Raw genomic sequence first — 15,059 nt, 5'->3', positions numbered from 1 at the left:
CATATCTGCTCTCGATTGCTACCTCAAACGCCAAGTAACTCAAGAGTTCCATGGTCAATGATACAAGCAGAGTATCTCTCCGCCATAGCAAACACCACTTCATCCGGCTGCATAGTCTGAGGCGTCATCGCCCAAAGGAATCCCTGCAGACTGTATCGCCGATAATCATCCCATAGATCCTCCCTTGTCAACTTCGGTCCTCCCTCCTTATGCAAAGCCTCCAAATATGTATCAACAAGACTTGCTTCGTGCTTCCGTCTATCCTCAACCGTCAAAGCACCCGTGAGGAAATAAGCCAAGTCAAGAACCGATGGTCCATACTGCAGGCCCTGCCAATCAATGAACCCAGGAGTGCCGTCATTCGCAATCAGGGTATTGCCGACATGGTCGTCACCGTGAATTAGTGAGTAATACTTTTTATCCGCATCGGCATGTTTCCACAGAGCTTGGAAAGCCTCTCGTATACGATCAGGATCTAGCAATTCCTTCGCTACAGGCGGCCGAACCTTTTCATCGAAGCGTGCTCCCCATGGTGCAGGCGCCAACAGCGCAAGGATAATGTTTCGAACAGGGTTCTCCAGCTTTGATCCGTCTTTGCCAAAGAGCCAGGGATATTCCTCCTCCTTGGTATTCCATGTCTTTTCGTGCAGACTAGCGAGTTGCTTCAGTGCTTCGCCGACTCGCTCAGGTGCCCAGGGCTCCAATGGTGTGCCAAAGGTAGCTTCGCTTGATACATCTGACATGATGAATATGCCTTGGCCGTTGACGGTATCTGTGCCGGCGAACCAGATCTTAGGGAGAAGCATCGTTGTCTGCGGAGCGACATGATAGTAGAACTCAGCCTCGCGGCGATAAGTCGGTAACATCTGAGGAACCGTCTCGCGAATCACCGGATTGAACCCTCCCTTAAGCACAACCCGACTAGGAATCTCAGTCTTGACACCATCACCAAAGACGAGGTCCACAAAGACTTTGGACGAGGTGCCGTGTATAACAGAACTGATCTTAAAGTCCTTCACAGCAACGCCAAGAGCTTCCGAAAGCCACTCAGAAGTAACCTCGTCAGGGGTTAACGGCAGCGGCCTTTCGCTGTTGAAATTACACCTCGGGGCTTGAGATCCCGTGACAACGGAGTTGAATATCATGATCGATGTTTAGATTGAGGAGACGGGGAGAGAGTGTGGTGTTGCTTTTTTGTTGTACCAGCCAGTAACGTAGGTTATATGCCCTTGTTGGGCCCTCATTACAACCCGCTCTGAGCAAGCTTATCTGCAGAGGAATAGCTCGCTTATAAATGCGGGTATCAACTGCTTCCTAAGTAGTTTTCCCGTCCAGTGAGAGACCCGGTCTGTTGTAACTCGTATGTAAGAGAATTGTTGGTTCACCCTTGTAAGATGCGGCCGGGAGTTACATCCGCCAGCTCCTCAATGGAGTATGTTTCATGGTCCGAGATATTAAGTTTACGGCTAAATCCTCCGTCGTCAGCTCAGGAAATCAAGTCCTGCGATTTTCTGTATTTCTCTTTTGTTGACTGGCTTTTGATAAGGTCAGGCCATCAACGCCGATTCAGCTATTTGCTTCACAAGACTTGACCTAAGTGACTACCTACACATAGCTTCTAAGGAATTCCCGAAATACCTCCAGCGACAGCCATGTATCTGGCAATTGACCTGAATCCCCTCCCCAGCAGATTTGGCCTGCGGGAATAGATTGGGTTGGCCTGGTATGTATTAGGCTCAACGGTGGCCAGATCCCGACATTGATCGCCAGTGAACTAACTTCATGCAGGGTACAGCTCGCTAGGACTGATGCATGATGCCAGCAATGTGACAGCTTATTCAGGAGTCATTCATCACCAACAAGTCCATTCTAATGCCGATATATCCTTAAGAAATTGCCTCCTGATTGGTGTTGGCTTGGCACCAACGACCTTACATCCAAGGGCTTGACATGCGTGAGGACCTTGAATCCTTGCATGGGCTTGGCTTTACGAAAAGTCCTTACAATGCAACGTCCAGTCCAGCTGAGGTGAATGCCTCTACCAGCTTTAATGTGACTTCCCTCCCATTTCTCTCAATGCACTCTGCCATGAGTTCGAGTCTTCAGCATCATGGCTACTCTCGATCGTGGGGTCAACATTTACAACACGTCTGTTGTGCCGCCGCCAATCGGCCAGGAGTCCAATTTTGACAGACCGCTCTCGGACGTGCAACTCGCGACAATCACGGTCTTTGCAGTCACGTACCTCCTCGCCACGGTCTCCCTCGCTCTTCGATATGCCACAAGCGCACTGGTCGTCAAGGAATGGGAACTCGATATCGTGCTCATCACGCTCGCATGGGGCGCCGCGCTGGGCTACTTCATCTCTGTTTGCTTCATGATGAAGTACGGATGGGGCTCGCATGCTTGGGATGTCTCTCTTGCAGATATGGTTCAGTATAACAAGGTACATATACTGATCTCTTATAGATAGTCGTTATCCGCTGACAATGATAGTACCTTTCTCCGACGACGTTAACGTACATGTGGAGTCCGACCCTGACGAAGCTCTCGATCCTGTCCGTTCTTTACCGCATCAGCCCGGCACGAGGCTACCAGATCTCGGTCTATGTCATTGCAATTGCGTTATTGGTCCATACCATCACTTTCACCGTATTGCTTTCAGGGCCTTGCAATCCGAAGGATGTTGGGTCGGGAGTCTGCTTGAACAATCTCGCCATCTCCCAAGTCGTCTTGAACATCGCGACGGATTTATCCATCATCATTCTACCGCTTCCCACGTTACACAATCTTCAAATACCATTTCGACAAAAAGTTGTTGTGGGCTGTATTCTGTCCATTGGTTCTGCGTAGGTATCTACTGGTTGATTAAGAGATAACAAAATACTAACCGCTCCTGCAGTGTCCTAATCGCGTCCATCGTCCGAGCTCCTTACGTCCACATCATGGCCACAAATCCCGACTTCACCCGGAAACAAGCCGAGGCTGGTGTATGGTCTTTGGTCGAACTCAACATGGGCATTGTATGCAACAACCTGATGCGCCTGAAGCCGTTTCTCAGAACATACCTTCCCAGAGTATTGACTTTTCTTGGTCTCACAGCCAAGTCTAAGCATCAAGGAGACAATCCATCCAAGTCCAGCGGGAACTGGAGGGGCAGACTCTCGCACAGCTATCAACTGAATAGTCTAGAGCATGAGGATCCTCATCATAAGAGGTTTAGAAAGGAGCCGTCAGTGGACGAGGCTGCTTTTGGGGACTTGGATAAAGAAGCTTCACGTCATAATGGGAGCACTGATAATATACTTAGATCATAACGATTACCCTCCGTTACGGGAACTCCAGAAGCTATTTACAAGAATCCATAAAGGTATTCAGATAGAACCATTGATCAACCATGCTTTCGGATAACACGAAGATTCCTCAATACTCAGGATTATTCACGTCCTTGACGCTATACCTTCGTTAATACGGCAAACACCTCATTCAGCTTGAGCTTCCGTAACCAATATACACGCTCTGACCAACGATACTCCCAAGGCTGCCACGAGATAACAGCACAGCAGGCCATTCTCTCTCACAACCATAATAAACAGCAAGCACTGCAACAAGTGCCGCCGTTGTCTTGAAGATAGAGCTCTGTAGAAAGCCTTTTTGGCTTGCCAGATCATGCTCTATGGTACCATCTAGTTCCCCTCTTCCAGTAAGTCCCAGCCGAGATGCAAGAAGAACAAGGCTTTGACCAGTTGTGAACGCCCTGACCTACAACCTCGGCGGTAATGACGTTACAGGTGAACCAGCAGCCGGTCTTCATCGAGAATGCGCGGGTCAGGGTTGTGTGACCACATAGAAAGTGGTTCGTGTTCATGATCCAGACGCACATTGTGAGTTTTGTGTGAAGTCTGGTTGGCAGGGCAAAAGCTGACTGATGAGGTATGCGAAGGGGGTAGAATTGCCGACAGCTGCGCAGGCTGTAATAAAAGGCAATAGACAGACGAAACTATTGTCTATATCGCCGAGAAGTGAAGTATCATTGGTGTCGCTCTGAAAAGCTTGAAGGATGAGAAGCAACAATCAAGACGGATGGACGCGAGGAACTAAGCCTTGTTATCTATGTCGCAGGCTGCGCGTCGCATGTGAAGCCAAGCCCAACGACTCTAGCAGCACAGTGTCACACCTGATTGAGTCTGGCCAATTTGTTGACTACACTGCAGAGTCAAGAAACAAGGGGTTTGAAAGGGACGTCTGAAGTGCAATACAGTACAACCATCACACCAGAAGTCGCGAATCTGACTGCTCACGGTTACTGTTTCGGAATCAACTCTCCGGAACAGAAGCAAAGAGCTGATTTTTCACCGTATTCCATATTAGGAAGGTTTTATCATATCATGCTTACTGCTGACGGTCTCCAGAGCCTCACGAGGTACAATCGTTCTTATTGGCTGTTGTTTCGTAAAGACAAATAAACCATGTATATAGGTAAGCAAGGCGGAATCCTACAGGTCGAATGGCTGTCCACGTAAGACGTGATCGGGTCAGCAATGCTGCTGTGCCGCTTGACAGCCTGAAAATACAGATTGATAACTGAGAGGTTGGAGAAACGTTAATTCAGCTGCTTGTTTGGTCACGAGCTGAGAATCCTACAGATGCAGGGATTAAACTCATTGGCTGATCGAACCACCATGTCAGCGTCGCTACTCAAAAATGAGGCCTCATTCAATTAACCGAGACAAATGATGCAGTGTTTCTTGATTGATATTGATAATAGCCCCAATGGCCCCCATGGCTGCCTGTTGTCTACTGACACATCGATGCAGCCTCACTCCATCGCTATCGGAGACATAGCTTTCATGTTGATATGGCATGATTTGGCGATGAGGCGTCAGTATTATAGCCTGAAGGATTGTGTATTGAGAATATGGCGTCGAGCTTTATGGTCCTGTGGTCCGGAAAGGGAGTTGACCGAAGGCCTCTATGATTCGGCGAAATCATACTGATTGCGACGACTCTCGGCCATTGCATCAAATGCCTGAGCATCGCTTGGATAGCAAAATATGTGGAATTTGATACACAATCCAGGACTCAACAGCGAGAGACATAACCAGCAGCGTAACTGTTAGCCAGTTGCATAAAAACAGGCACAGAGACTCAGTGAGCCAGGATCGATTTCCAAAAGAAGATATCATATTCTCCGATTAATTACTATTCTATTCAATTCTATAAACCTCTAACCATCTAACACATTTAGACATTGGATATCAACGCTAACAACTGAGTGTGCCCTCTGACGCAAAGCATAATTCGACCTGTTTTCGTCCATCTCAGATTGCATTCGTCTATTTGTTGGAGGACTTGGGCTTCCAGAGGACCCAAGCGAAAGTGATGCACAGCTTGAGGAACGCAGCGATCCAAAGAGCTCCAGCAAATCCAACCCAAGACTTGGACAGGAAACCACCGGAAACAGCACCGGCGAAGAGAAGCACGGCTCCAGTGGCTCTTCGGTTTCGATCGGCGTTGTCGTTGATGGGCGCAGTGAAGAGCTTCGCGTCGCTCATCATGTCGCAGTACAGACTTGTCAGGACAATAGTCGGCATGGCGTTGTACTTGAGGACACGACTGGCGACAATCTGGCCTGCACTCTGGAAAGCGAGGATGATGATGGCTGCGTAGTCGGTGGCTGGGAACGAATCCTGGACTCGTTCAATAATCCAGCCATTCTCGTGCACTGTTTCCCGACCATGGGGATGGTTGTAGACTGCGCCGGTCGTAGCGAGGATAGCTACCAAACCAGTGAGAAGAGCCTGGATAAGGAATGACGTGATAAGGACCCAGCGCTTCTGAGGTCCGAAAAATCGGTGGAAGCTGGAGAAGAAGAGCGCTCCAAAAGCGAAGCAGACAATAGCGAGAAAACAGCGAGACCACGCTTTTCCAGGTAGGTTTTCAGGCTGATGGCTGACGCCTAGACCAACAAAGATTGTGTTTCCTACAGGATGTGAGTTTGAGTTTTGAGATATCAATTGAGATGAACTGACCTGTTTGCATACTGACGAAACAGCCGTACATGTTAAATGCAGCGCTGTCAACGAGACCAGCCACGAAGAAACAAATGAGCAGCAGAATATCACCCCATCGCGTATCAATCTCCGTCGTGAATCTGCTGGCCACAGGGCTCTTCGTCTCTCCCTTCACCCCAGCTTCGGGGCTATCGCTACCAGAGTCGGGCATGTTGACCGAGATTCGGAAGTGTTGCCGAAACGTATTCCCTCTCAAAAAAGTCGTTTTCAACGTCGATAACGGAGTTCTTTTTAACGCAACGGCCGTGGGCGTGATGACGTCTTTGGCAGATTGAAAATGTTTTCTTAGTTGACGCCTCGAAAAGTTATTTTGAAGGGAGAGAAGAAAAAAAGAGTCACTCCTTAAATCGGGATGACGTGCTGGATGGCCCCACTATTCTTCGGTGCGAAAATTGTCTGGGCTGAGAGAGAAGAAATTAGGATCCGGCGATTTCGGCTCTGAATTGCTTCGCCAAGAAGAGTGCACAGACGGTGCGTACGTGGACTAGTCTGGGCAAGATATTGTTAATGAGCTCTGTCTAAGTGGATAAGTCGAATTATAAGTAGAGATCCGACTATTTAGATATTAGAAAATAGCCTGTCTTTTAGTTATGAAAACTGCAATGGTAGAGGAATTATATCATTAGACGTCAAAGAGGGAAGAGATGCCAAGGTGCACTGCCTCGGCGCCTTCTATTGACAAAATAATACCAAGAATCGCCTATTGCCAAGCCGGCACTCAGCTTCCCATGCCGAGATCACATTTTCTAGGCATTAGAGACCGCATACTCTGCCAAGACGAAGGAGGTCCATGCAGACTTGATGGGTTTGCGAATAAACTTTTTGCATGGCCTTCTCATCGCATAAGTGAGTTCCGTTGGCACATTTGTTGAAGAAGGGTGCAGTTCAGCAAGTGAGCAACTTTCAATAGCTCAACTGGATAAGAGAATAGGCCAATGTATTTTCGCCTTAGATTGAGATAGAATCATGCCCTTTGAGATCCCTCGGATTACAATTGATCACTCTGTTTCTATCGCAGCTATGGAACATCAATTTTCGTTGTCCTGAGTATTTACTTACCCTGCACATCTGCTGTGGCGTTTTGACTTTCCAACAACATTGCAGTACTTAACTGTATCGAGAGATAACGCCAATGAATTATAGGATTGAAGTCTTGATTTACTATTATTGTTGTCCTTGCAAGTTTTTAAAGAAGAAATTCATTGACGAACATCATGTAGGAGCAAGCCACATGTGGCGCAGCATCAAGCACAAATGTTTTATGGAGGCAAAATTTAGAGGCGGATTTTCTTCCTTTACATCAACCCATAGCTTTCTTATCATGGCGAACCCTGCAGACTCACAACCCGATAGCTTAATACAAGCAGAAAAATGCAAAGAATACTGGGAGTCCGTTGACTCTGACAATAATGGAATGCTTGGCGGTGTTTTATCCGTCATGCCCTCCGTTTCCCGCATCGATCTCCAAGGCTCGCGAACCTTCCTTGCCAGATTAGGTATAGGAATCAAGAGTGGTAGACAGAGGATACCGAGAGTTCTTGAGGGTGGAGCGGGGTGAGTTTCTGTCGGATAAGAATGGATAACAATTACTGATGGTGAACTTCTTAGAATTGGTCGGATAACTGAGGGTCTTCTCCTGAAGCTCGCAGATCAGGTTGATGTCGTTGAGCCGGTGGTGAAATTCACAGATGCACTACGCGGCAAGCCCGGCGTAGGAGAAATTCACAACGTCGGCCTTGAGAAATGGGAACCTAGCGCGGGAGCCGTGTACGATCTTATCTGGATCCAATGGTGCATAGGACATCTCAACGACCAGGAGTTATTGCAGTTCTTGGAGAGGTGCAAATCTGTGCTGGAGAAAGAGCACGGTCTTATCGTGTTCAAGGAGAACTTGAGTACGTGGGGTCAGGATAAGTTTGATGAGCTTGATGGCAGTGTCACAAGGTAAGAATCTGGCTGGTCTTTTGAGCTGGATGACTGATGAATGAATAGGGAAGATGAGAAGTTTCAGCAGCTTTTCAAGAGAGCGGGGCTGAAGTTGGTGAAATCGGATATGCAGCGTGGATTCCCGGTTGTCAAGAACCGTCAACTACTCCCGTTGAAGATGTATGCTCTTCGCCCGGAGCAATAAAGCAAAGTCTCGGCTATATCAGTTCAGCGAATGGAGTTGGCGTTTACCACAGCAGAATCAAGTACTAGAAGTGACGGCATAAGTTTAAATGAATTTAATTGGCTGGTCAAATCCCAAACATTGGGACTTGTCACATTCCTGAAGCCACAAAGACTCTGCCAAACCAACAGCATAAACGCGACAACCGCGATTCTGGACCAGCGATTGGCTATATGCGAAGCGCAACCAACCAACAGCTGTTTCAGCACAACGTTCATTGTCCCTTTGGCTTCAAGGCATACATTTTAACTGGGAGCAAAGATTTCGGAAATCCTTTTTGCAACTCAGCTTGTATAATTTCCAAACCCGCCTTTTCAAAAATTGCTCTAAAGCCCTCATCCGTTCTAATCTCACCATCAGCATGATTCCTATAGTTAAATTGGAATTTGAAAACGTACCTCGTTACACTACTGTCAACTTTATCATATGTATCTTCTCCAGAAGTACTCAGGTTCTCCTTGACTACAATAATTCCCAGAGGTGCTAAAGCAGAAGCGCAACGCTCGAGATATTGGATGAGCAGAACATCAGGTATTTGACCAGCGCACCATTGTGTCCAGATCAAATCATACTGGATGTCTTGTAGCTGCCAGTCCTGCAAGCCAATGTTGTGGATCTGGCCTACACCGGGTGTATCTACCAAAGCAGCGGTGAACTTAGCAACGGGTTCAATGATATCCACCGTCTCAGCGACATCGAGGAGCAAGCCTTTAGTGATTCTACCAATTCTGCATAAAATGATTAGTGTCAATATAATTTTATCATTTCTAGCGGTCTACTAACCCAGCTCCGCCTTCTAGCGCTCTCGGAACCCGGGGCTTGCCAATCCCCAGCTTAGCTAGGAACGACCGCGAGCCCTGTAAGTCGATCCTCGACACGGAGGGAAAACCGCCCAGCATGCCGTCGACGCTAGCGGAGACGTTCTGCCAGTAGTTCATCGCCTCATCCATTGATATCAATGAATCGGGCAGTGGATGTTGTACCATGTTGAGTGATGTTGTCTGTCGTCGGAAAAATTACAGTATTTCGAGGGAGGCTTTTCTCGTACCGCCGGTTGAACCGGGTTAAAAATAGCAGAGGTTTAAAATGCCTGAGGCAGGGTTGGCTAAATATACTCCACTTGGGAGGAAGCGAGGTCCAGACTTTGGTCTGAACTCACCGACAGATTGGGACTAAACAGGTCTTGCACTATAGTTAGTGGGAGGAAGTATGTTTTTGGGTGTCATTACGTGAGACATGTAGGACTTAATAAGCGCAATGTTATAAGTGTCGAGCTCTATCCCATTGAACGTATGACGGAGAGAAAATTCTTCCCAAGGTGTAACGTGATCTCATACCCCTGTCACGAATATGAGCTGGGGTGAAGTTTAAACCGAATATGACGCCATGCTTGGAATATTGGGTTTGAATGCTTAATTTGTGAATCTGACCATATCATAGAACGTATCTGTATCGTATCTTCATTACGTATAGCAGCCTAAAGTATAGCCTTATAGGCGGTAGTTAACTGCATAACCTTGTGACCAGCAAGTACTTATCAATTATTGTCTCAAGGCTTGTTCAGTTTGACTGTCTGTGATCTTTATAAGCCGCTACCGGTTCATAATGACGTCAACTAAACAGAATTACCGCGAGCAATCTGGTTCAATCTGGGTAGTAAGAGTATTTTATAACAACCTCTATATTTCACAGCCTCAGAAGATGATCATTTTCCCATAGGGTTCGGCTTGACGGCTGAATAGTAAATGCTTAGCCGAGAAAGGAAACAGCACTAGAATCTAATCTTAAATCATTCAAATTCGTTATTGTGAGAAACTATCCCGTCACACTTGGGCCTCGGGCTTTTGGCCATAAACAACGTGTCTAGAACTGTTAGTACTCTACTCTTCAAAACCCCGAGGATCGCTTACATAGGCCACCAAGCGTGAATGCGTCTATCCTTCATATCCGTCCTGACCTTTGCCAAAAACACCTCTACCTCCTCAGGACTCCACCCAAGCCCTTTCGTGAATAGCACCATAGAAAGACCAGACAGCTCACCGGCGATGTTGTGATTACACCAAAATCCTAACTCGTCAGCTCAGCTCTCCCCTAGTGACAAAAAACACATACCAAGTTCCTTGTAATAAGGATCTGCAGGCCATTTGTTAGAAGGCCACTTATACACAACCTCTGTAACGTTCACAAACCCCGCATCAATCATCTGCTGCTTATAAAATTTCGCACTCTCTGCCGTGCGACCGAATTTATTCGTCGCTTCGATCATGAGGCTGGACCACTGCTCGATGTAAGAATCCTTCTTGAGAGTGTCGTCGTCGCATTGTGCGGGAAATGTTATGTCTTGACATTCAACCCAACCGCCGGGACTCAGCGCGTTGAAGGATTGGGCGAAGAATTTGGGAAAGTCACCGATTGAGCCGGTCATCATGCGGGCGAAGATGAAGTCGAAGTTGTAGGAGAAGGTCCATTCGTCTTCGAGATCGTCGACTTGGAATTGGAGATTTGTGGGGAGGCTGTATTTATCAGTGAGAATGAGCTAGACTTTGAAGATTGTAGGCGTACAAATTTGGTTGGATGGGGCTGAGATCAATGCCGATGACCTAGAATGTTAGTATTGATGTGAAACGTGAGATGCGGTGTTTTACTTCGGTTTCGGGATGGGCGTCGGCAAAGTCAATCGCCCAGACGCCAGTACCGGTTCCTGCATCAAGAACGCGGCTCAAATGCTTGGTATCTCCAATCGGGCTGAGAAAAAGCTTTCCGCCAAGAGTGAGCGTGAACAAATGATGTTGCAGATCTAACTCAATCAGCCGATGCTCATAATACCCGTATAGCTCACTCACCTAAACGTTCTTGCTCAGACTGATGAGTCAAGATGTTAGTTGGTTAGGTAATTCAACACACGTGAGTTTCGTACCGAATCGTTTGGGAGTACATAATTGACTATGATAATTAGTATGATGCTTCACATGAGCGAGGGCTACGTACTGGATTCTCTGAAAGCGTGGTATGTTCGTCCGTTCTCGGTGCGATAGGCCATGATGCTTGAATTGATTGACGCTGTACTGCTCGCAGCATCATCCTGCAAACATCAGCTCACATCACAAACAATCCTGAATATTCCCTACCCCTATAGCTGAATCGTTATCAGGAAAATCCTGCTCACTCTAAATCTCGTCAATTCAATTCAATCTCCCCTCAGCAGCCGCAATTGCGAACCTCGGCTTGCAGCGCGCTCTCATCAGTCGTGGGCGCATGTCTCTCTGCTTCTGTCACTGAAGTGGTCACAGCGGTCTTGAGATCCGCAGCATCATCGCCTGCCTGCTTCTCAGCCTCTGTATCGGTCGTCATGGTTCCACTAAGTTGAAATGCGACGTTGCGCTGCGAGTTGCAATTCGGCAAGGAGACATTAAAGGTGAACGAAAAAGATTATGAATGTCCCCTCATCTGAATAAACAAGATAACGTGCTGAGCCGCGCCTCGTTACTGCAATAAAACGACGCGGGCGCAGAGCCAGTAAGCACAACTGACGTGGCTTGTGGCTGGCATGTTACAAGTCACTTTCTCGACTGACTGCGGAATATTTCTCCTTCAGGGTAATAGCTAACCTTGATCATCGGATCATCAACCCTAAACGATGCCCTCTCTCCGATTCCAGCGATCAAGTTCCCGGTTCCGCGGTCGATGGCGTGTAAACTACGGAGGTTCATACCAAAAGTCTTTGCCGGCGCTAAAATCACGCTAAGTGGGGCAAAAGAGCTAGTACCTAAAAATATTAATTTTTATACCTATTTACCCCTACCTTTTTTATACTTATTCCTACCTTCTAAAGCTATAATTTTTTAAATATATATAGAAATTCTCTCTATTTATACCTAGATCTACTTCTATAAAAGGTTATTCTATATAGCCTCCTATTTATAAATAGCTTTCTTTTTATTCTTTAAGGCACCTTTTTTTATTATTATCCTCTTTATTTATAGCCAGGTAGGCTTAAGAGTATTTAAATCTAGTAAATTTAAATACTAAAAAAGTCTTTAAACTTCCTTAATATTATATAGAAATTACTACATATTTTAAAGGTAAAGAGCAATAACAAGGAAAAGACTGCAAGAAGATAATAATTTCCAACAGCCTTAATTACAAGCTAAATACATACAGCCATAAAGGTTTAATTAAAATAGAGTCTTTATTATTAAATAGGTAATTAAGTAATTAATTTAATAATATTAAATATAAAGATAAAAAGTATAAAATTTAATCTAAAAAAGCATACTAAAATTAAAATATTAAGGGAAATCTATCCCTTTATATCTATTACTATAAATAGCCTTTTAACCTTACCAATAAGGCTAGACCTCTTACCCTAAAATGCTTATTATAACTATTATATAGGTCCCTATATAGTTTTAATATATACCCTTATACCTAAGAAACTATATTAAATAAGTAATTCACTAAAAGCAATTATATATATATAATAAATCCTTCTTCCTTAGCAGTCCTTTTATAACTAATTAATTAATTAATCCTAACCTAAATAAAACTTATAACCTATTCTATTATATTAATAAATACCTATATCCTTTTATTACTTTTAGTTCCTTATTGCTATCTATTTATTATAAATTTAACCTAATTAGGCTTAAAGTTAAAAAGCATTAACTACTAAATTCTAAATATTATCTTATTAACTAAATCTTATTAACCCTATAGAAATAAATATAGCCTAAATCCTTAAAGTTAAAAGAAAAAGATAATTAAGTATACTTTAAATAGGTAGCTTCTATAACTTTAATTTAATAATTATCTCCTAAAAGCAAGCTTTAAAATCCTAAATTATTCTTTTAATAGCCTTTTTATCGCCTTTAATTATCTTAGTATAATATATATATATAATATATCCTTAATAATAGCAGGTTTATTAATTATAACCATTAAAATAAGCTGCCTTTATAAAGGGTTTAGTTAGACTACTAGCTCTTAAGTTATAGAAAGCTATAGGCTTAATTAAATACTTAATTTAAAACTCTATTTAATAAATAGCAATAAAAAAAGTAAAAGAAATAAACTAAAGCTTTAAAGTACCTATTAGTTTTACAGTAAGACTAAACTTAAGTAATTATTTAGATCTAATAATAGTATAAGACTTTTAAGCTTTAGCCAGTTTATTAAAATAACTTTAATAAATTTAAGATTAATAGCTACATTCTTTAAAGTTATAAAATACTAAATAGAATTACTACTAGCATTCTTTAAAGTTATAGGGTACTAAATAGAAATCCTACTTTTTTAATAAAAGGCATTCAATATAAAAGTTTTTAAAGCTAGCCTTAAAGTTATTATACAGGCTTATTAAACCAGAACCCTTAGCAGTAAGGATATTATATATATTAATAACCTTAAATTATAATTTTAACTAGCAATAAAAATAAATAATAATCTCTATATAGAAAGTCCTAATTAATTAAATAAATTAATTACTTATTATAGCCTTAATTGCTATATAGAAATATTAAAATTTAATATATTTCTATAAATATTTATATTAATTTTTATAAGCCTAATAGCTTAAATACCTTTTATTTTAGCTAATTTTAGTTAAGGAATTATTTTATAAAATATCTCTTTTCTCTATATAGGCTTTTCTTTATATAACTTTAACCTAATTACCTTAAGTATATATTTACTTTAATTTAGTTTTATCTTAAAATCTAGCCTCTTAATATAAATATAGTTATATTTATTAAAGCAGCTAAATATATTAAATTTATTTAGGTTTTAAGGGATATTTTAAATTTACTTTAAGAGTTTAACTTATTTAAGTAATTTCTTTAATATTATAGTCTTTATAGGCTTACTATTAGCACCTCTTCTTTAGTAAAGGTAAGTTATATCCTTTACCTTAAGCTCCTTAAGAATAGTAACTCTAATTAAAATATAGGCTAAATCTCTTTAGCCTTAAATATATTAAGGCTATTTAATTTCTTAGAGGATTGGCACCTAATTATTATATTTAAGGTAAGCATTTTATTATTAAAGGTCTCTCTTATTATTAATATTTAATATAATAAATAATTTAAACCTATTTAGGATTATATACTTAAGTCTAATATAAATATATATAGCTAAACTAAAGGATTAAATAGATAGCAGTCTATAGCTATTAAAATTAAGCTAATATATTAAAGAGGGTATAAAGTAGTTAAAATTATATAGAATGCTATAAATTATTAACCACTCTCTTTAAGCCAGAATAGTTACCTTAATATAAAAGATTTAGCTTTCCTTATAAGTATTAAAAACATATAATTAGCTATACCTTTAGTCCTATAGAATAAAGATCTAGTATTTAATATCCTTAAAGTAAACTAAAAAGCTAATAAACCTTCTTTTAGTAACTCTCTATCTCTATTCTACAGAAAGGATATAATAGCTAAAATCTATATTAACTCTTAATATACTATCTAAAAGCTTTTTCTTATAATAATAGTCTATTAGGCCTATTATAACTTATTAAAAAAGGTAATTAATAAATAACTTATTACTTTAAACAGTAAAGGCTTAATTATAAATATAGTAAATATTAATTATTCTATATAAAGTTATAACTAAAAGATATATTAAGGCCTTTCTATTAATATATTAGTTCTATTCTATTTACTTAAGCAGTTAAACTAATAGAAAGCAATATCCTGCCTAACTTATATTAATATTATTATTAATCTTTTAGGTCTTAAAACTATATAATACTAAAGCCTTATTTATAATAAGTTTATACTATATAGATATATATATAATATTATACCTTAAGG

The 15,059-nt window shown here is 41.9% G+C and overlaps 6 protein-coding genes; 2 read left to right on the top strand and 4 right to left on the bottom strand.

Moving 5' to 3' along the window:
• Positions 1-23: 23 nt before the first annotated feature.
• FFUJ_08037 (uncharacterized protein) lies at positions 24-1,145 on the bottom strand (the record flags this gene model as incomplete). The annotated part of the gene is made up of 1 exon (XM_023578358.1): positions 24-1,145. The coding sequence occupies one exon, from the start codon at positions 1,143-1,145 to the stop codon at positions 24-26; it is 1,122 nt and encodes a 373-aa protein (XP_023431180.1).
• A 965-nt stretch (positions 1,146-2,110) lies between these two features.
• On the top strand, positions 2,111-3,317 carry FFUJ_08036 (related to integral membrane protein; the record flags this gene model as incomplete). XM_023578357.1 has 3 exons in its annotated part: positions 2,111-2,446; positions 2,497-2,849; positions 2,903-3,317. 3 exons carry the CDS (start codon positions 2,111-2,113, stop codon positions 3,315-3,317), a joined length of 1,104 nt encoding a protein of 367 aa, XP_023431179.1.
• Positions 3,318-5,336: 2,019 nt separating this feature from the next.
• FFUJ_08035 (uncharacterized protein) lies at positions 5,337-6,225 on the bottom strand (the record flags this gene model as incomplete). XM_023578356.1 has 2 exons in its annotated part: positions 5,337-5,983; positions 6,033-6,225. The coding sequence occupies 2 exons, from the start codon at positions 6,223-6,225 to the stop codon at positions 5,337-5,339; spliced, it is 840 nt and encodes a 279-aa protein (XP_023431178.1).
• A 1,170-nt stretch (positions 6,226-7,395) lies between these two features.
• On the top strand, positions 7,396-8,205 carry FFUJ_08034 (related to putative methyltransferase; the record flags this gene model as incomplete). XM_023578355.1 has 3 exons in its annotated part: positions 7,396-7,628; positions 7,683-8,018; positions 8,067-8,205. 3 exons carry the CDS (start codon positions 7,396-7,398, stop codon positions 8,203-8,205), a joined length of 708 nt encoding a protein of 235 aa, XP_023431177.1.
• Positions 8,206-8,458: 253 nt separating this feature from the next.
• FFUJ_08033 (probable putative methyltransferase) lies at positions 8,459-9,230 on the bottom strand (the record flags this gene model as incomplete). XM_023578354.1 has 3 exons in its annotated part: positions 8,459-8,588; positions 8,643-8,972; positions 9,028-9,230. The coding sequence occupies 3 exons, from the start codon at positions 9,228-9,230 to the stop codon at positions 8,459-8,461; spliced, it is 663 nt and encodes a 220-aa protein (XP_023431176.1).
• Positions 9,231-10,067: 837 nt separating this feature from the next.
• Positions 10,068-11,595, bottom strand: FFUJ_08032 (related to methyltransferase; the record flags this gene model as incomplete). XM_023578353.1 has 10 exons in its annotated part: positions 10,068-10,107; positions 10,155-10,311; positions 10,357-10,757; positions 10,807-10,844; positions 10,890-11,041; positions 11,088-11,106; positions 11,162-11,187; positions 11,233-11,326; positions 11,373-11,411; positions 11,464-11,595. 10 exons carry the CDS (start codon positions 11,593-11,595, stop codon positions 10,068-10,070), a joined length of 1,098 nt encoding a protein of 365 aa, XP_023431518.1.
• Between the last annotated feature and the right edge of the window lie 3,464 nt (positions 11,596-15,059).

This window comes from Fusarium fujikuroi, chromosome FFUJ_chr05, assembly GCF_900079805.1.
Source record: "Fusarium fujikuroi IMI 58289 draft genome, chromosome FFUJ_chr05".
Classification (NCBI taxonomy): Eukaryota; Fungi; Ascomycota; class Sordariomycetes; order Hypocreales; family Nectriaceae; genus Fusarium; species Fusarium fujikuroi.
This window is presented reverse-complemented; position numbering and strand designations above follow the sequence as displayed.